Source organism: Eriocheir sinensis, unplaced genomic scaffold (assembly GCF_024679095.1).
Source record: "Eriocheir sinensis breed Jianghai 21 unplaced genomic scaffold, ASM2467909v1 Scaffold230, whole genome shotgun sequence".
NCBI lineage: Eukaryota > Metazoa > Arthropoda > Malacostraca > Decapoda > Varunidae > Eriocheir > Eriocheir sinensis.
The window spans coordinates 269,263-291,205 of record NW_026111533.1 but is presented as its reverse complement, the minus strand read 5'-3'; the positions used below and the strand labels follow the sequence as shown (position 1 = coordinate 291,205).

The 21,943-nt window shown below is 42.9% G+C and overlaps 2 protein-coding genes across 2 annotated transcripts; one reads left to right on the top strand and one right to left on the bottom strand.

Annotated features, from left to right (window-relative positions):
- The first annotated feature begins 247 nt into the window (after positions 1–247).
- LOC126991034 (piggyBac transposable element-derived protein 4-like) lies at positions 248–1,192 on the top strand. Its single transcript, XM_050849724.1, has one exon. The coding sequence runs from the start codon at positions 258–260 to the stop codon at positions 1,158–1,160; it is 903 nt and encodes a 300-aa protein (XP_050705681.1). The 5' UTR covers positions 248–257; the 3' UTR covers positions 1,161–1,192.
- Positions 1,193–13,475: 12,283 nt separating this feature from the next.
- LOC126991028 (uncharacterized) lies at positions 13,476–21,608 on the bottom strand. Its single transcript, XM_050849719.1, has 5 exons — positions 21,466–21,608; positions 19,458–19,652; positions 15,949–16,068; positions 15,059–15,316; positions 13,476–13,802 (listed from the first exon to the last, which is right to left on the bottom strand). The coding sequence occupies exons 1-4, from the start codon at positions 21,471–21,473 to the stop codon at positions 15,148–15,150; spliced, it is 492 nt and encodes a 163-aa protein (XP_050705676.1). The 5' UTR covers positions 21,474–21,608; the 3' UTR covers positions 13,476–13,802; positions 15,059–15,147.
- Between the last annotated feature and the right edge of the window lie 335 nt (positions 21,609–21,943).

Sequence of the window (21,943 nt, the reverse complement as noted above, 5' to 3'; positions counted from 1 at the left end):
CAGTGAACCGCTTTGGGTGGCTTTTGGGTAATGTCCACCTGAATGACAACTCTTTGATGCCAGACAAAGGTAGTCCTGACTATGATAAGCTTTACAAGATTCGTCCATTCCTAAAATTGATGCAGGAAAATTTTGAAAGAAATTTTTACCCTAGTTGCAGTGTTGCTGTGGATGAGTCTATGATTAAATTCAAAGGACGTTGCTCTATGAAGCAATACCTCCCAAAGAAGCCAGTGAAAAGAGAGTATAAAGTTTGGATGCTGGCAGACAAATCAGGATATTGCTTGAAATTTGATGTGTATACTGGAAAAAACAACAACAAAGCTACGAAAGATCTTGGTGCAAAAGTAGTTACTTCACTGGTAAAAGGTCTTGAAGAAAAGGAGCACAAAGTCTACTTTGATAACTATTTCACAAATGTACATTTCATGAAAGACTTAAAAGAAAAAGGAATAAATGCTTGTGGAACCGTGAAACCCTCGAGAAAAAACCTGCCAACATTCATTTCTAGCAAGAAAATTAATTGTGGAGACTCTGAAACTCTCACAAGTAGTACCGGAATTGGTGCAACCAAATGGCGTGACAAGAATGATGTATTCATTCTGACAAATTTTCATGATCCCAGTGAAATGTCTGAAGTAAACAGAAGACAAAAGGATGGCTCAAAATGTTTGTATCCCTGCCCTATTTGTGTCACTGATTACAACAAGAACATGAATTCAGTAGACAAGTTTGATCAGCTAATGGCAAGTTATAAACTAGATCGCCGCAGTAAGAAATGGTGGCATCGCATATTTTTCTATTTCCTGGATGCTGCTGTAGTGAATTCATACATCGTATTCAGGACATTGAAAAACAACATGCCACTGAAAGAATTCAAGATCCATTGTGTAGAAGGTCTTCTGGCAACCAGGTTAGTACAGAGGAAGAGATCAGCCACAAATGAGTCTCCTTTGGAGATCAAGAAATCAAAACCTACGGTTCCAGTGGAAATACGGAGAAAGGAATCAAGTCATCAACCAAAACGTAGCACTCGTAGGCGGTGTGCTCTATGCAGCACAAAAACCAAAGAAGTACGTACTGACTGGGTCTGCTCTGTATGCGAGGTGCCTCTTTGTCTGGGAAAAAAAAAGGAGTGTCTCCAGAAATATCATGCTTGAAAATGAAAAAAATGTCAAAGAAAAAAAAAATAATTCACTGTTAGTTACGGTAAACATTTTGTATCTTTGTTTTTTTCTGATCAGTTTTAACAGCCCAAACAAAATAAAATGTATTATTGATTATTTAGGAATCGAGAGGAAAAATTCTGACAAGTAATTTATTTTTGTGAGGGAGGGGAATAATGTACCTAACCAGCATGGTGGGATAAAATATGACCCACCTCATTAAGCCTAATTATGCATATTAATCAATGGTATTGCAATTCCTAACCTTTTTGTACCTCCAATGCTCTTGATTGATAATGATGTTTTGTAGAAAAATAATAAAATAAGATTCTGTGCAACATGGGACTATCTTTATCACTCAAATTCTGTGCTGCAAAGAGCTAGTCTGGAGCATGGGGTCTGTGTGGTCTGATTTTCTATGTAAATCTATGTAAATCTTCCTCCCTTATTATTCCTTTACTTCCTTCTTTTCTTCCTTGCTTTCTTCCTTGTAATCTCTATCCTACTTCGCCTCCTCCTCCTTATCATCCACTCTACCTCCTTTACCATCCTTCCTCTACCTACTTTGCCCTTCTTATTAAGCAGCTTCAATCACCCAGGAGCTCAGCCTTAAGCAGGGACAATGATCTTAATCTTCAAACTTTAGGACGGTGTTTCAGAGGTGCCTAGCTCAGCTAGTGGGAGGGGGGCAGGGGGGCAGGGAAGGCAGTGTGTTGCAAGGATCAAAGAGAGAGAGATTTCGCTCCGACGTCATTGTTATGACGTCACAGGGAACGATGACGTCACGCCCGCATCTCGTGCGCACTGGTGCCCAAAGCCATGGCGAAAGCATGGCAACGCACCTTCTGTTACGTTATTTCAATGCAGCAGAATATGAAACTTGTGCAGAATGAAACTTTTGTAATAGGCTGGAACATTTATGCACCAAATCGAGAAAATTAACCAAGAGAAAAGCAAAAAAATGCTGAAGCTGAGCTGTCACAGATGCTGTATCTCGTCCATACTATACTATATGTGTGTTTCATATTTTCTTCTTGTATCCCTACCAAAATATCGGTGACTAAAACAGTAAGGAATGCCGTACCATTCTCGTATAGTAATGCAAAAACTGGCCTAGCTTTACATCAATCAGTAGCTCTGAAACCCCTGCTCCTCAATATCGAGGTGCTTTCACCTGCTCCTCAATATCAAGGTGCTTTCACCTGCTCCTCAATATCAAGGTGCTTTCACCTGCTCCTCAGTATCAAGGTGCTTTCAACTGCTCCTCAATATCAAGGTGCTTTCACCTGCTCCTCTATATCAAGGTGCTTTCACCTGCTCCTCTATATCGAGGTGCTTTCATCTGCTCATCAATATCGAGGTGATTTCATCTGCTCATCAATATCGAGGTGCTTTCATCTGCTCATCAATAACGAGGTGCTTTCATCTGCTCCTCAATAGCGATGTGCTTTCATCTGCTCCTCAATATCGAGGTGGTATCATCTGCTCCTCAATTTCGAGGTGCTTTCATCTGCTCCTCAATATAGAGGTGCTATCATGTGTTCCTGAATATAGAGGTGCTTTCATCTCCTCATCAATAACAAGATTCTTTCATCTGCTCCTCAATATCGAGGTCCTTTCATCTGTTCCTCAATATGGAGGTGCTTTCATCTGCTCCTCAATATAGAGGTGCTATCATGTGTTCCTCAAAATCAAGGTGCTTTCATCTCCTCCTCAATAACAAGGTGCTTTCACTTGCTCCTCAATATCGAGGTGCTTTCATTAGTTCCTCAATGTCAAGGAGCTTTCACCTGTCCCTCAATATAGATGTGCTTTCACCTGCTCCTCAATATCGATGTGCTTTCACCTGGTCCTCAATATCAAGGTGCTTTCATATGTTTCTCAATATGAAGGTGCTCTCATCCGTCCCACAATACAGATATGCTTTCACCTGCTGCTCAGTTTCAAGGTGCTTTTATCTGCTCCTCAATATCAAGGTGCTTTCATCTGCACATCAATATCAAGGTGCTTTCATCTGCTCCTCAATATCAAGGTGCTTTCACCTGCTCCTCAATATATATGTGCTTTCAACTGCTCCTTTATTTCGATATGCTTTCACCTTCTCCTCAATATCGATTTGCTTTCACCTACTTCTCAATATTGAGGTGCTTTCATCTGCTCCTCAATATCGAGGTGGTTTCACCTGTCCCTCAATATCGAGTGGCTTTCATCTGCTCTTCAATATCGAGGTGGTTTCACCTGCTCCTCAATATCGATGTGCTTTCACCTGCTTCTTAATATCGATTTGCTTTCACCTGCTTCTCAATATCGAGGTACTTTCACCTGCTTCTTAATTCTGAAGTGCTTTCATCTGCTCCTTAATATCGAGGTGCTTTCACCTGCTTCTCAATATCGATTTACTTTCACCTGCTCCTCAATATCGATTTGCCTTCACCTGCTCCTCAACATCGATTTGCCTTCACCTGCTCCTCAACATCGATTTGCCTTCACCTGCTCCTCAATATCGATTTGCCTTCACCTGCTCCTCAACATCGAATTGCTTTCACCTGCTCCTCAATATCAATTTGCCTTCACCTGCTCCTCAACATCGAGTTGCTTTTACCTGCTCCTCAATATCGATTTGCCTTCACCTGCTCCTCAATATCGATTTGCTTTCACCTGCTTCTCAATATCGATGAGCTTTCACCTGCTCCTCAATATCGATGTGCTTTCACCTGCTTCTCAGTATCGATGTGCTTTCACCTGCTCCTCAATATCGATGAGCTTTCACCTGCTCCTCAATATCGATGTGCTTTCACCTGCTCCTCAATATCGATGTGCTTTCACCTGCTTCTCAGTATCGATGTGCTTTCACCTGCTTCTCAATATCGAGGTACTTTCACCTGCTCCTCAAAATCAAGGTGCTTTTAGCTGTTCCCCAGTATCGAAGTGCTTTCACTTGGTACTCAATATCGAGGTGCTTTTATCTACTCCTCAATATCGAGGTGCTTTCATCTACTCCCCAATTTCGATGTGCTTTCACTTGGTACTCAATATCGAGGTGCTTTTATGTACTCCTCAATATCGAGGTGCTTTCATCTACACCTCAATATCGAGGTGCTTTCGTCTGCTGCTCAATAACCAGGTGATTTCATCTGCTCCTCAGTATCGAGGTGCTTTCATCTGCTCCTCAATATCAAGGTGCTTTCATCTGCTCCTTAATATCGTGGCGCCTTCATCTGCTCCTCTATTTCAAGATGCTCTCATCTTCTCAATATCAAGGTGCTTTCATCTGCTCCTCAATATCGAGGTGCTTTCATCTGCTCTTCAATATCAATGTGCTTTCATATGCTCCTCTATAGCGATGTGCTTTCACCTGCTCCTCAATATCGACTTCTTTTTATCTGCTCCTCAATATCGAGTTTCTTTCATCTGCTCCTCAATATCAAGGTGCTTTCATCTGCTCCTCAATTTGAAGGTGCTTTCATCTGCTCCTCAATAACGAGGTGCTCTCCTCTTCTCATCATTATAGAGGTGCTATCATCTGTTCCCCAATATCGATAAGCTTTCATCTGATTCCTCAATATCAATGTGCTTTCATCTGCTCCCCAATATCGATATGCTTTAATCTGATTCCTCAATATCAAGGTGCTCTCTTCTGCTCCTCAATATCGAGGTGCTTTCATCTGCTCCTTTATATGGAGCTGTTTACATCTGCTCATCAATATCAAGGTGCTCTCACCTGCTCCTCAATATCGAGGTGCTATCATCTGCTCCTCAATATATAGTTACTTTCATCTGCTCCTCAATATGGAGCTGTTTACATCTGCTTCTCAATATCAAGGTGCTTTCATCTGCTCCTCAATATCAATGTGCTTATATATCTTCCTGAATATCAAGGTGCTTTCATCTGCTCCTCAATATCGAGGTGCTTTCATCTGCTCTTCAATATCGATGTGATTTCATCTGCTCCTCATTATCAAGGTGTTTTCATCTCCACCTCAATATCGAGGTGCTTTCACCTGCTCCTTAATATCGAGGTGCTTTCACCTGCTCCCCAATATCGATGGGCTTTCACCTGCTCTTTAATATCAAGGTGCTTTCATCTTCTCCTCAGTTTCGATGTGCTTTCATCTGCTCATCATTATCGAGGTGCTATCATCTGCTCCCCAATATCGATGTGCTTTCATCTGCTCCTTGATATCAAGGTGCTCTCATCTGCTCCCTTAATATCGAGGTGCTCTCCTTCTCATCATTATAGAGGTGCATCATCTGTTCCCAATATCGATAAGCTTTCATGTGACTCCTCAATATCAATGTGCTTTCATCTGCTCCCCAACATCGATATGCTTTCATCTGATTCCTCAATATCAAGGTGCTCTCATCTGCCCTCAATATCGAGGTGCTTTCATCTGCTCCTTTATATGGAGCTGTTTACATCTGCTCTTCAATATCAAGGTGCTCTCACCTGCTCCTCAATATCGAGGTGCTATCATCTGCCCTCAATAGAGTTGCTTTCATCTGCCCCTCTATATCAAGGTGCTTTCACCTGCTCCTCTATATCAAGGTGCTCTCATCTGCTCCTCAACATCAAGGTGCTTTCATCTCCACCTCAATATCGAGGTGCTTTCACCTGCTCATTAATATCGAGGTGCTTTCACCTGCTCTTAATATCGAGGTGCTTTCATCTTCTCCTCAGTTTCGATATGCTTTCATCTGCTCAGCATTATCGAGGTGCTATCATCTGCTCCCCAATATCGATGCTTTCATCTGCCCTCAATATCGACGTGCTTCATCTGCTCCTTAATATCGAGGTGTTATCATCTGCCCTCAATATCGAGGTGCTTGTCTGCTCCTCAATATGGAGCTGTTTATATCTGCTCCTCAATATCAAGGTGCTTTCCGCTCCTCAGTATCAATGCTTTCATATGCTTCTCAATATCGATGTGGTTTCATCTGCTCACAATATCGATGTGCTTTCATCTGCTCCTCAATATCAAGGTGCTTTCATCTCTTCACCACAATATCAAGGTGCTTCATCTGCTCCTCAACATCAAGGTGCTTTCATCTGCCTCAATATTATTATTATTATTATTGTTATTATTATTATTATTATTATTATTATTATTATTATTATTATTATTATTATTATTATTATTATTATTATTATTATTATTATTATTATTATTATTATTATTATTATTATTATTATTATTATTATTATTATTATTATTATTATTATTCATTATTATTATTATTATTATTATTATTATTATTATTATTATTATTATTATTATTATTATTATTATTATTATTATTATTATTATTATTATTATTATTATTATTATTATTATTATTATTATTATTATTATTATTATTATTATTATTATTATTATTTTATTTTACATCCTATTCACAGCTGGTAGGCTTTCTTTAGGGCCTGATGATCAGCCTGAGCCTGTCATGGCACAGGGCATGAGTGTCTACAGTGATGCCATCTATTCTGAGCGAGCAATGGGCCATGTTATTTAGAGGTTCCAGCGCCCAAACACACATGTGATTTGACTTTTATAGGAGTTGTGGCCTTTCCGTGGTAGTTTTTTGACCCTGGTGGTAGTTTGAGAAGGCTGCTGTGCCATGAACTCTAGTAACCACTCCTGAGAATGCATTTTACCTCTCTTTTTGCCTTAAGAAATAGCTGGTGTGTGAGGGTCAGTAGTGTGTAAGAATCCCAGGCAAAGCATTCCCCTCTCAAGATTATTCGTTGGTGACATGCAGCTGGTCCCTCTCCTCTACAGCAAACACCCTTGCTCTGTCCTTATCTCAAGTTCTTACCTGAAAACTTCTCATCCCATCTCTCAAAACTTAATGTCTTCTTCTGGCACCTTGGCCCAGCCTGCCACATGGCTATTGTCCACCAGGAAGGACGGTCCACAACACAGCCTGATATCATGAGGACACTGTGAAGAGAACACTTAATATAACATGAGTGCATTGATGTATGTAGAATTGTTACAGTTTTAAAGGCTGAATTTAGATTAACTTTTACATGGATGATATATTTTTGGAGTTCATATTATCATTTTTCACCTTCCTCTTCCTTCTCATCTTCCTCCTCCATGTGCATACGGTTTTTCACTCCAGTGTAATAGTGTGTGTGTGTGTGTGTGTGTGTGTGTGTGTGAGAGAGAGAGAGAGAAAGAGAGAGAGAGAGAGAGAGAGAGAGAGAGAGAGAGAGATTCTATGTCATCAACACCCAAAATGAGGTGCTGTAAGTCAGCCTATGGTCCTAAGCATATCAGGCTCCCACTGTTACTATTCCCCAAGGCCACAGAGAAGGCTAACCGTGTTTTCCTGGGTGGTGTTTTTCCGTTCAGGGTGCAAAAGCCGTGTCAAACTATCAGCAGCACCACCCTGCATCTCTGTTTGTCTGTATCTCTGTGTCCCTGTCTTCCTAAATGTATCAGGCTCCCACTGCGCCTATTTCCCAAGCCCACAGGGAAGAGTAACTGGGTTGTCTTGGGTGTTTTCTCCTTCAAGGCACAGAAGCCATGCAAAACTACCACCAGGCTCAGGAAACCGCCCATGGAAACCCCGACAACCTCTGCGAGAGGCTTTTGAAATAGATGGAGCAAGCCTGTGAGGAGTTTGACAATATGGACCTTAACTTCATCGTCTGCCAACTTGACGCAGCCTTTCACGTAACTTTTCCCTATCCTTTACAATACTCAGCTGTTGCACTCTTCCACATGAAGCATTTACAATCTGTCCTAAATCATCTTCCTAAGTCCCTGTCACCACACTCAAATTCTTCCCTTCCTGTGCTGTCTTCTGTGCCTTCATTTCATAGTCACTGCTGTTCAGAACTTGCTAACAGCTGCTTCCTTCCTGCCTTCTGCAGTGCCCGAGGCTTTCTGCTCAAGCTCATTCCTCTGCTATTTAACTTCCTAATGCCTGAGTTAACCAAAATCATCACTTTTTTCCATCCCTTCCTGGTAAACTCTGAAATACTTGTCCTTCCTTATTTCTGCATTTTGTCCTGACTGCCATTTGCTTCACTCAGTCCCTTCTAAGTCACTGCCATCACTCATTCTTCTTTAATTCTCTTTCTATGCCTTAATTCATAGTCACTGCTGTTCTGAACTTTAATTGCTAGTCACTGCCACACACACACACACACACACACACACACACACACACACACACACACACACACACACACACACACACCTTCCTCCTCCCTACCAATTTAACAGAGGCAGAAAATAACATAGAAGCTGCCAATGATATTTTTTTGTTATTATTAATCAACATCTTTTAGTAAGGAAGAGCTTCACTTTCTCCAGTGCTCCTGTCACCTTTTTCCTCCCCTCAGAACACTTCAGAAATATGTCAGGGCAAGAAATAGTTGGGAACCTGCCAGCATCAGAAATATGTCAGGGGCAAGAAATAGTAGGAACCTGCCAGCATCAGAAATATGTCAGGGGCAAGAAATAGTAGGAACCTGCCAGCATCAGAAATATGTCAGGGGCAAGAAATAGTAGGAACCTGCCAGCATCAGAAATATGTCAGGGGCAAGAAATAGTAGGAACCTGCCAGCATCAGAAATATGTCAGGGGCAAGAAATAGTAGGAACCTGCCAGCATCAGAAATATGTCAGGGGCAAGAAATAGTGAAATATGTCAGGGGCAAGAAATAGTTAGAACCTGCCAGCATTTTTTAGTTGGTATAAATGACATCTATTGGTGAGGAAGAGCTGTGATTTTGCCACTCCTTCCCTTCTTTCCTCCTTCTCTCCTGTTCCTTCTTTCCTCCTTTCCCTCTGCCCCTTCTCCCCTCCCTCCTCCCAGACCCTCCAGGAATCATTCAACAAAGGCCAGAAATAGTTAGGAAGCTGGCCGCAGTGTTTTTAGTTGCTGTAAATGACATCTTATGGTGAGGCAGAGCTGTGCCTTTGCTGTTACTCATACTCCTTTTTCCTCCTCTCAGACCCTCCAGGAATTTAATGAAGGCAAAAAATAGCAAAGAGGCTGCCAGTATTTAGTTCATATTAAGTGACATCTTTAGTGAGGAAGAACTTTGATTGATTTCCTTTTTCCTCCCCTCAGATCCCTCCAGTAGGCTGAGAAGAAGCTCCAGAGCCTGGCCCCGGAGATGGAGGGGCAGCGGCGGGCCAGGAAGCCCTCCGGCTCTGAGACGTGTGGCGCCACAACCAACAACTCCGCGTGCAGGGCGGGCTTAGAGAAAGGCTTTACACAGACCCTGGATAATGCTCCTGGTCTTGTTCCTCTTCTTCTTCTTCTTCTTTACCTTAGTCATGCTGCGTTATGAATCATGTTAATTAATATATCCTCTTCTTCTTTACCCTAGTCATGCTGCGTTATGAATCATGTTAATTAATATATCCTCTTCTTCTTTACCTTAGTCATACTGTGTTATGAATCATGTTAATTAATATATCCTCTTCTTTACCTTTGTTAATTAATATATCCCCATCTTCTTTACCTCAGTCATGCTGCGTTGTGAATCATGTTAATTAATATATCCTCTTCTTTTCCTTAGTCATGCTGTGTTATGAATCATGTTAATATCAGACATGGGGTAATCGTAATCTGTAATCGTAATCGATTACAATCGATTACAGTTTTTCAAGTAATTGTAATTGATTACCCTCTTATTTTTTTAAGTAATCGTAATCATAATCGAATACATTATAAAAGTACAACTGTAATCGTGATTACTTTTGTGATTACATTATCAAAGTTTAGTTAATAGTTTCTCATACAGCAAGTGTGTGCTCTAAATATCTGTAGTAATTCAACCAATTAAATATTCAGCATGGTACATGTGTGAAATTTGCAAGTTCACTTTTCAGTCCTTCCTGTGATCATGATTGTAGTCACGATTAATACATCATGTAATCGTAATAGTACTTGATTACACCTAATTTTATTGTAATTGTAATCGTAATCGTTAAAATATGAAGTAATCATAATCGATTACATAACATAAGTAATCGCCCCATGTCTGGTTAATATACAGTAAAATCTTGCTAACTTCTCTTCTCTCCTCCTTCCCCTCCTCCCTTCCCCTCTCCCCTCCCTCCCCCAACACATTCCCTACACATTTCTCCTCCTCCCCAGCCTGAGCACCTCACCACAGAGCTATCCAAGATGCCTCACGTCCAAGAAGTCCCAGGTTTACAAGTGGAAGGGCCTGCTCAAGGAACTCCGCTGCTCTCTCCTGGACGGAAGGAACCAGGAGATGGAGAGGAGGTGAGGGAATAATGTAGGCTCCAGTATTTTAATTTTTCAGCTTATTCAGAGAGTTGGCAGTTTTGATTTTTTTTTTTTTTTTTTTTTTTTTTTTTTTTTTTGTTTTTGCGCTCTATAGCGGCGGTAGGCTTTTTCCCGGGTGGCAGGCCTGAAGGCCCAAGGCTTCTTTCCTGTAGGGTCCTGATACGGCTCCAGCCTGTTCTGGCGCAGGCGAGTGTTTATAGTGGCGCCATTTTCTTGCATTGGCTCATGCCCTCCCGGAGCTCATCTTAATCCTAGAAGAATCTAGAGTCCGGTGATAGTCTGTCTTCTGGAGAGCATGGGTTTTTAGTTAAGCCACTGCTGGCTGCGCTGAAAAAATTGCTGGCGGCACCGGGCGGGGATTGAACTCACGTCCTCCTGAACGCGGTGGTGTTACTCTGTCGATTCAGCCACCGCCTCCCCTTCCCTTCCCTTATCACTAATTCCTCCTCCTCCTGGCCCTTGTCACTTGCCTGTTACAGTGTGGAGAGGGAGGGAATACATGAGGGAAGTATTGAAAGGGAGAATTAAGATGTGATGAGGAATGTCGTCAATTCCATTCTTTTCTTTATAATTGTAATTGTTTTCAGAGTTGTTTTAATGCATATGTAGTGCAGCGATTAGGCCTGACGGGCAAGCCTCCCATAACCCACTCAGCCAGCGGGTACCTCTTTGGCCGACTGGTAAGGCAGTGGCTCTCCGTCACGCTGGTCACAGGTTCAATCCCCGCAGCCGACAAAACCCTCTCCTTGTCTTGATTAATGTCTCGTGTGTTTCAATACACGCAGAGGACGTGGGGACCGGGTGTAGTAGAAAAGAGAAAAAAATCTCGGCATTAAACATATAACAGGGAGGCAGGACGAGGCGGCAGAACTATAGTGCTAGAAGGCAGGGAACGTATCAGGGAGGCAGGGAAACACAGTTTTCTTATTTTAGTATACGAATACTAATTCAACTTAACTTCTTCCATGGAATGAGATGAAGAAGAAGAAGAAAAAAGAAGAGGAAGAAGACTTAGGAACAAAGGTAAAAATAGCACATAATTTCTTTTTATTCATTTTTTCCTCCTTTTATTTTCTTTCTTCCATTTTTCATCATCATTTCTTCCTTCTCCTCCTCTTTCATTCTTTTCTTTCTCTCTCCTCCTCCTTCTTCCTTCCCTCCTCTCTCCTCCTCCTGTCCACTCTACAGGTTCTTGGTGACTGTCACCGTTGTCAAAATACGTCTGTTAGTGTTATTAAAACCCATCCCTGGGCTGGGGCTAGAGTCTGTTGAGCTGCCCTGGCCTCTACAGGAAGGTCTGGGCACACTAGAAGGCTTGGAAGGGGCTGTTTTGCGGCTGAAAACATGTCACATTGGCCCTGTAACTGTGGGGTCTGTTTAGGAATTACTGTGTGTGTGTGTGTGTGTGTTAAGACCTCAGGGCGGCTGGGGAGTGATTCGGCCAGTGTCTTTTTCTTTATTTCCTTTACGAAATATTCTTGTTTTATTTCTGTTTTCTTTCCTTAACTTTTTTATTTGTTACTTTCCTTGTTTTCTTTCCCTAACCTGTTATTTTTCTTTACTTTTGTTTTCCTCTTTCCTTAATATTTCTGGTCATTATTTCATGTCTTCTTGCCGCTGGTCTTCCCCTTTCTCCTCCACTTCTCCATTTTATCTCCTCCTCTCCAGTTCTTCTCCTCCCTTTCACCTCCTTCCTAAGGTCGGAAGCATTTGCCCTTCACATCAGCTGTTCCCAAACGCCAAAAAGGAGGTCAGTCGGGTCAAAAGGAGTGCTCTTTTAGGTTCACGGTGCAGAGGAAGATAGATTATGACCTCCTCCTCCTCCATCTCGCCGCCTTTCTCATATCTTCTTCCCTTCCTTGCTTTCTCTTCGTCTCGTCCCTTCCTTCTTTCTTCTTCTCTTCCTTCCTCTCACAATATTCTTCCTTCTCCATCCTTCCTTTCTTCTCTTCTCCCCCTCCCTTTCCCTTGCCTCCCTCCCTCCCTCCTCCTCTTCCTTCCTTTCCCTTCTCTCAATCCCTTTTCCTTGTTCTTGGGTCTATTGATAATAACAATGGTAATAATAATAGTAATATATATTTGTAATTTATTTTTATTGAGCATTCCTACATTATTTTATTATTACAGGAGGAACACACACACACACACACACACACACACACACACACACACACACACACCAGGATAAATGGGAGATAAATAGGGGAGAAAAGTGACAACTGTAGCAAGAGATGGAGTGCTAGTGAGAGGGAATGAGGAAATAAATAAACTGTAATGAATGGGAACGTGGGAGGGAAAGCAGAAGTGAATAGTGCAGGAATACAGATGAGTTTAGGGCGGCCAGATCCACAGGGAGGTGAGGTCAGGAAGAGAGCAGCGAAGGGCAGAGTTATGAAGGGAAGAAGTGTGAGCACGGAGGCCAAGAGGGGAAAAGCTTTAGCCAAGTTCTGTACATGGCACGCAGCAGAGCAAGGGGGAATACGTGCAGTGGAAAGGTGTTATACAAGAGGTGTGTGTGGTGTGTCAGGACGAGGCAGAATGAAGCGTGTATGAGTGGTTTGGTGTGGGTGTGGCAGCGAAAGAAGTGGAGTGTGCTGCGCCGAGATGGTTTGGACACGTGATGAGAATGGGTTTGTGAAGAGTGTATGAGGGAAGGCTTGAGGGAGGGACTGTCAGGGAAAGTGAGAAGAAGGAAGAGGAGGAGAAGACTGCATGGGTATATAAGTGAAGATTTAAAGAGATAGAAGAAGAGGAATTGAAGAGCAAGAGTGCCAGAGCAGGTACAGATGGAGGCACTTCTGAGATTGAGATACACACACACACACAGTGACTGACTAACTACTGAGGAAATGTAGTAGTAGTAGTAGTAGTAGAAAGAGAGAAAGAATAAGGAGAAGGAAGAGAAAGAGACAGAAGTCTCTCTCTCTCTCTCTCTCTCTCTCTCTCTCTCTCTCTCTCTCTCTCTCTCTCTCTCTCTCTCTCTCTCTCTCTCTCTCTCAGGATCCACAGGATGCTCCCCACAGTATGTTGACAACCCCCACAGACACATGCCTCCACAGACACATATATGGGTCCCCCCCCCCTCTTTCTCTCTCTATAGAGCTAATACTTTCTCATTATTTTTATTATTTCTCTTCCTATCAGAACCCCAACAAAAGATGAAGAAGAAGAAGATGAAAGAGAAGAAGAAGGAGGAAGTGAAGAAGAGAAGTTTGTCTTTCAATAATAATAATAAAATATATGTTGAAAGAAATCAGTTTAAATTCTGTCCATATAACACACACACACACACACACACACACATATACCCTCTCCTCCTCTTCCTTCTCTTCTTTTCTTCTTCTTCTGCTTCTTCTTTCTGCAATACATTAAAACATATTACTATTCAAATCTAGAAGAGGAGGAGGAAGAAGAGGGAAGGAGAGAGAGAACAGAGGGACCAAGGGAGATAGAGGAGGGGAGGAGAGAGAAGAGAGAGAGAAGTAAAGAGTGGTGGAGAGAAAGAGGAGGGAGAAGGTGGATAAAGAAGGGAATGGAAGAGGGAGAGGGAGAAGGAGGAGAGGAGGGAGGGAAGGAAAGAGAAGCGATTCTAACATAAGGAGAGATTTGGAGGAGGAGGAGGAGGAGGAGGGTGAAGAATGTAATGAAGGAAGAAAGGAAGAGAGAGAAAGGAGGAGGAGGAGGAGAAGGAAGAAAAGATATTATGAAAAAAAAACTAATATAAATCAAAATAAACCTTCTATTCCTTCTATTATCTCCTACTAATCACCAAGTCTTATACTGATGCTAGATGTAGACAACCTCTCCTGACTCTGCTCCAGGGAGGCAAGGAGGCGCCATTCATCAGAGTCTCCTCGGAAGAACGGCTGAGCCGACCATCAGACCCCACTGGAGAAGTTTTGGGCTGACCATCAGGCCCCACTGGAAGAAGCTTGACCGACCATCAGACCCCCACTGAAGAAGCCTTTGGGCCATTCATCAGTTCCCCACTGGAAGAAGAAAGCCAAACAGCGCAATAGGCAGCGACGTAAAAAAAAAAAAAAAAAAAAAAAAAAAAATGTGAGGGGCAATAAAAAAAGTAACCTTGCCCAGGGTCAGGCACCACAAGGACTCAAACCACAAGAAAAGACTGCAAAACATAGAGAGGATAATGTGTTTCGCTTCTTACTGTCTGATAACAACAATATCTATTGCCACTGAGAACTGAAGAAATGTTTTGAGAAATCTAACTAATACATGTCCAATATATAGTTCTGGAAATGAGGTAGCATTCTATATTATGTACTGACAACACTACCAGGCACAGAACACACCAGCAGGACATGAGGGGTAACGTTCACCAGTCCTACCCCTTAACCCCTTGACTGGATTTCCTACAAGAAGACCTCACCAAGCTACAGCAATGGAACAAAAAGTGTCTGCTACAATTCACTGAAGAAAAATGTAAAGTCCTGCACCTTGGGAGGGGATATCCAGCACACCAATACCACATGGGAAACACTCAACTATCACCACAGAGGCAGAGAAAGACCTGGGACTGTATGTTACCGGGCTACCAGTGAAGGCCAAATCCGTGCCAATTGCAGTGGTCGGATTAAAGACCCCCACACTCACCTTGAAGCAGAGCGCCAGCCAGTAGCGGCTGTGGGTACGGATGACACCATTGGTGGTCTGCACGGCACTTGTTGGGCACCAGCTGGGGCTCAAGGGGGGGCAGCAGATCCCCCAGCAAGGCCTTGGCACACAGCGTCATACAGTAGCTGATGGTGGTGAGGTTGAAGCCGCCCTCCAGTGCCAGAACTATGCGGTCCTTGGCCAGGCCAGACAGAAGGGCCATCATATGTCCACAGCAACCAGGACTCACCCGGCAACCTGGGAGTGTGTGTGAGGCTGTTACTTTAGGTATGAGATGCATGAAGGAAGGAATGGGGGTGAGGAAGAGGAAGGGAGTCCTTTAATATGGAATGCTGTGTTATTTTGGGTATGAGATGCATGAAGGGAGGAATGGGGGTGAGGAAGAGGAAGGGAGTTCTTTAATATGGAATGCAATGGTTAGGCTGTGTTACTTTAGGTATGAGATGCATGAAGGGAGGAATGGGGGTGAGGAAGAGGAAGGGAGTTCTTCACTATGGAATGCAATGGTCTGAGATGACAATACATCAGGATACAATATAAGGAGACTACAAAATGCTTCATTGCATACACATGGCAGCCCCTGAAGATGAATTATTAAGGCAGATAAAAATAAATAAATAAAAAAAGCAAAAAGAACAATACAGAAATTTTGGATAAGAAAGAACATTAAAGGAATAAAGAGAGGAAAACAAGAAACCCAAACAGTGAAGGAGTGCACCAGGGAGTGCTGTTATGAAGCCAAAACTCCCGACCATGAACTGAAAATATAATTATGGAGAGAGAACTGAACTGAACTGAACAGATAGTGGCAGAAAAAGAGAAAGAGGCAGCAGCAGGTAGTCATACAGATAGTGACACCATCCACCAACCTCCAAGTGGGTCCCTGCACCAACATCAAGGCTGGCAGTGACCAGGACCAGCTGTGGGTTGAACTGGAAGGCCACGGGCAGCACCACCTGAGTGAGAGCCTCTGCGTCACCCATGCCACTCTGAAACAACACAAGAAAAACACTGTGGCTTTAGTAAACACAACTTCTTCCTCCTGAACTGTGGCTGGGAGGAAGGACACTGGACGATGAAATACCAGAGCTGAGGACCATAACTGATTCTTGCATTGGGAGCTGGATAGCAGGGTGAACCTTCATGTGCTGGACAGGGCTGTGTGGATCTAGACATTGATCACTGGGAATCATGACAGGAAAAGAAGAAAGTGTCAGGTAATTGTGACTGAATAAAAATGCAATACTTCGGCACCAGTGTAGGGAGAAAAATACTCAGAGGACTTAGCACTCGAGGGTTAATTTTCTGATTTGTAGCTGGGAGGAAAGACACGGGGTGGTGAAAGAGATGAATCAAGGGTTTACCTGTTACATCTCTCTCTCTCTCTCTCTCTCTCTCTCTCTCTCTCTCTCTCTCTCTCTCTCTCTGCCAGCCTAGTTTCCTTTTTATCATCCCCTCTTTCCTTACATTTCCTTGGACTCTTCCCTTCTTTCTCCATTTAATTCTTCCTCTTTCTCCTCCTCCTTCCTACCATCTTTCCAGGCCTCCTTTTCCTTCCTTCCTTCCTTTCTTTCCAAGTGAGGGCTGGAGCACTATTTCAAGTTGGTTAGCATGTGTTTGAATAGGTATTTAGAACAATCAAGACACCTCTCCTTCTGAAACTGATCTCTCTTTTGGCCACCTAGGAAATTATGGATAAGTAAAATATTGTGCCAAAATTGTTCCTGGTCCATGTAATGTGTCTATGTATTTTTTGGGGGAGAAAGGATGGACTCTATCTATTTACCTCCCTTTAATACAACCTTGGTGATGCTGTTGTTATGTCCATTTATTCTGTTTGTCTCACAGTAAGCAAACTGCATTGCATTTCTTTCCTCTCCCTCTTCCTTCTCTCCTTTTTCCTGAATGGTTCCTGTCTCTTGAGGAAACAACCTCTCTCGAAATAGCTGTTCATTTATTTGGGAAAAACAAACTCTGTGCACCTGGCTCATAGTTGTCCTCATCTGATTAACCTTAAAAGATGCAGCATTGAAATACTCCATCTGACATCTCCACTACCAGGTCAATGAACACAGTACAGATAAACTTATCAATTCATGAAAGGTAATACAGCAAATGTCAGGAGATAACTGGGAGTACCTACCTATCACACTATCTATCTATCTATCTATCTAGGCATAGTATTTGGACATGAAGAGCTCTCAGGTCAAAGGCAGGTCCGGTGAGGGTCAGAGAGTAGGACATGAAGCAAGCGACCAGTGAGCAGCATTCTCAAACTGCAACAATGTCTGTGTAAAAGTAATTCCAAAAGGGTCAAGGGAAACTTGGTCCCATGAAGGTGCAGCACACTTGTTAACCCCTTGGCTGCAGATTTCCAGCCAGAAGACAGACCTCACCAAGCTACAGGAGTGGAACGAAAATGTCTGCTACAATGCAATGAAGAAAAATGTCCTGCACCCTGGGAGGGGATATCCAGCACCAATACCACATGGGAAACACTCCACTATCCACCACAGAGGCAGAGAAAGTCCTGGGAGTGTATGTTACCAGGCTACCAGTGAAGGGATATCCAGCACACTAATACCACATGGGAAACACTCCACTATCCACCACAGAGGCAGAGAAAGTCCTGGGAGTGTATGTTACCAGGCTACCAGTGAAGGGATATCCAGCACACTAATGCCACATGGGAAACACTCCACTATCCACCACAGAGGCAGAGAAAGTCCTGGGAGTGTATGTTACCAGGCTACCAGTGAAGGGATATCCAGCACACTAATACCACATGGGAAACACTCCACTATCCACCACAGAGGCAGAGAAAGTCCTGGGAGTGTATGTTACCAGGCTAACAGTAAAAGCCAAATCCATGCCAGTCGCAGCAGACAGGCTAATATGTGAAATGTTCAACAAATAAATAGGAATCAAATATGAGGACACAGAGTCAAAGGAATCCAGTCATATGTAAAAAGACCCATTTTACTTATGAAAATTTAGTAGACTGAACATTCTAACACAGGGAAAACAAGAAAATTTTGACCTCTCCCTCCCTACTGGAAAGGTTCTACAAGCAAACCATTTTGTGACCATTACTCAACATCTGGAAGGGTAAAGTGTGACCAGGTGCAAAAAATATCAAACATGCACAAGAGAAAGGAAACTAGAACATAGTTATCTACATGAAAGGTAGAAAAAGTCTCTGCCTCTACTACACACCTAGGTCAGAACTGTCAAATGCCTCCGCCCTTCACATCAACTATTTCCAGAGGCCAAAAAGGAGACCAGTCAGGCTCTGATGCATGTTTTTTTTAGGTTCACAGTACAGAGGAAGGGTCAAACCACCACCAGGGCCATAAAACTACTCCTGGAAATGCCCACAACTATCATGAACGCCTTGTCAAACAGGTGACCTTGGGTGCGGAAATGTTTAAGAATGTGACCCCTAGACTAGTAGAGGGTGACCAGGGGTAAAATAAATACACTGATCATGCACAAGAGGAAAGAAACAAAAACATTTTCATCATCTACTTCAAAGGTAAAATAACAAAGTGTCTGCATCTACTACACACCTACACTGGCCCTGTATTCTCAAACCTTTGGGCACCCAAGCACACATATTTAACAGGGCTTCCATAGGCGTTGTGGGCATTACTAGGGGTAGTGTACTGTACCTGGTGGTAGTGTGGCCCTTCTTCTGTACTATGAATATGAAAAAATCCTCATGAAAACTCAATTAACCCCCTTGACTGAGGATTTCCTACCAGAAGACCTCACCAAGCTACAGGATTGGAACAAAAGGTGGCTGCTACAATTCAATGAAGAAAAATGTAAAGTCCTGCACCTTGGGAGGGAATATCCAACACATCAGTACCACATGGGAAACCAGGCTACCAGTGAAGGCCAAATCCGTGCCAATCGCAGCGGATGGGCTAGTCTTTTTCGGCCTTTGGGAATAGTTGACGTGGTGGGAGGTGGAAGCGTTGAGAATACCGACACTGGTGGAGACTAAAAGCTGACCGAGTGTGTTAAAAAAATCTAGCGTTGACACAGGCACACACACTAAAAAAGGTCCTGCTCACCACCATCCTTTCCCCTGAAAAGAGGAGACAGAATGACCCACATTGGGGAGACTCGTGCATTTGGTAGTTTGTATGTTATGTCTTCACGTATGCGACAAAAAGTCAATTCCTGCTATACTTTTATTGGTGCAGAGAAGAGCAATGAAAAAAAATGTCCTCGGAACACTGATTTATGTGATGTTTTATTGATTTAGGTATTTATTGACCGGTTTCTTATTTTTATTTATTCATTTGTGTGTGTGTGTGTGTGTTTGTGTGTGTGTGTGTGTGTGTGTCGTCAGCAGAGATATGGCCCTCACCTTGTTCCAGGGAATGTTAATGTTGTAGCCTTGGCCAGGTCGCGTCCCCACTCGTCGTAGTTTGGGTCCTCAGAGGATGGGAAGAAGAGGCCGTGGTGGTGACGGTGGAGGGACACGTACAGCACCCTCGGCTCGGCCACAAACACGTGCTGGATGCCGCTGCCGTGGTGCACATCCCAGACCACCACCAGCACCCTGCAGGCCACAGAGATGGTGTTGAGAGTACAGTAGAATGCACACACACACACACACACACACACACACACACACACACACACACACTGTAGGCGAGATGTGAAAAGCTTAGCTTCCCAAACAGAAGCATTGAGCTATGGAATAGACTGGAGGAGGAGGTGTTATGTGCAAGAAACATACATGACTTTAAGGAAAATTTGGATAAGATAGGATATGGATACGGGACAGTACGAGCGTAGCTCTTTTCCCGTACGTCACAACTAGGTATATACAACCAGGTAAATACACACAGACGGGACCACACGAGCATAAAGCCCAGGCCCTGTAAAACTACAACTAGGTAAATACAACTAGGTACATACACCCACACATTCACACCACACACCCACATGCACACACACACACACACACACATAACACTAAATCAAGGTGGACGGAAGAAACTAGTGTTTGCAGTATATATAAGCGACATGACAGAAGGGGTGACAAGCTATATGAATATGTTTGCTGATGATGCTAAACTAATGAAGAGGGTGGCTAATGAAGAAGACTGTGTAGCCCCAAGCCAAGATCTCGACAGAATAAACAAATGGTCACGAAAATGTGAAATGACATTCAGTACAGAGAAGTGTAGTGTGATGGAGCTTGGTAAGAGCAGTAGACGAATATCGGGAACTACTCTCTCAGTAATGAAAGAATCATGAAAAAACAGAGGAAAAGATCTGGAGTGATAATAACAAACAGGTTATCCTTGGAAAGCATATAACTGATAACTGGGGAAACATACAATCTTCTTAGAAACATAGAAGCAGCATTTACATATTTAGAGGAAGAAATGGTGAAGAAACTAATAACATCAATGATACGTCCAAGACTGGAATATGCAGCATTAGTGTGGTCACCTATATTGAAGAAAAAAATTATAAAGTTGGAAAGAATACAAAGAGCAGCGACTAAATTACCGGAAACTCTGAGAGAACACACTTATGAAGAAAGACTGGAGAAATTGGGACTAACAACACTGGAGAGCAGAAGAGAGAGAGGGGACCTAATAGCATTGTACAGGATACAAGAGGGATTGGACAGGGAAGACCTAGTGGTACGTGACAGAAGTGTGACAGGAGGCAATGGTAAGAAATTGAAGAAGAGCGACTGTAGGAGAGACATCAAGAAATACAGTTTTCCATACAGAAGCATAACAACATGGAACGGACTTGACGAGGAGACTGTGTGTGCAAAAACGATTCATGACTTCAAAGCCAAACTGGATAATAAGCATTATGGAAACGGGACAGCACGGGCCTAGTACAGCTCTTTTCCTGCATTTCACAACTAGGTAAATACACACACACACACACACACACACACACACACTCACACCCACACCCACATATACACACACTCACACCAACACACACACACACACACACACACACACACACACAGGACAATAAAGAAAGGGAGAGAGAAGGAGGAAAATGATAAAAGATGAGAGATTTTTGATAAAAGAAGGAGATGGGATAAAGGAAAGAAGGACTATAAATAGATGATTCCAGATAGATAAAGGAAGGAGATGGGAGAGAGGGAATGAAGAATAGAGAGATAGATAAGACCAAAGAGATTACAGATAAAAGAGGGAAGGAGAGATGGAAGAGAAGGAGGAATAAGAGAGACAGGTGATGCAAAACAGATTCAGGATAAAGGAAGGAGAGGAAGAGAAATAGGTGATGTGAAGGAAATATTTGACAAAGGAGTGATAATGATGATAATAAAAGGCAGAGTTAATGTGGTGCCAGGGCCAAGCAGCGCCCACCTTGGCATCCCAGCCTGTTGGCGGCGACGGCCACATTGTTGTAGAAGCAGAGGCCGTGGGGGTGGTCCGGCTCGGCGTGGTGGCCGGGGGACGGATGATGCCCACGCCGGCCCTGGCTCGGCCTGCAAACACCTCGTCCACGACCTTCAAGGAAAGAGATTGTATCATTCCTACATTGTTTTCCTCCTCTTTCATTACTGTCAATTCCAAATGCATTCTTGAGGGTAGTGTATTATGACTAGAAAAAGAGTACATATAAGTGTGTGTATAAAAAGTATAGAATGCAGAATGAAAATAAAAGTTTAAAGGCTTTTACTTTAATTTTTCCCTTCTCCTTCTCCTCCTCCTTCTTTCCAATTGAATACAGCATTATTTTTCATTACTTTTTACCATAATTTTCTCCTCCTTTCCTTCCTCCTCCTCCTCCAATCTAAAGACCCAACCATGAGCAGAGACTAGAGAGGAGACTCAATGCCAT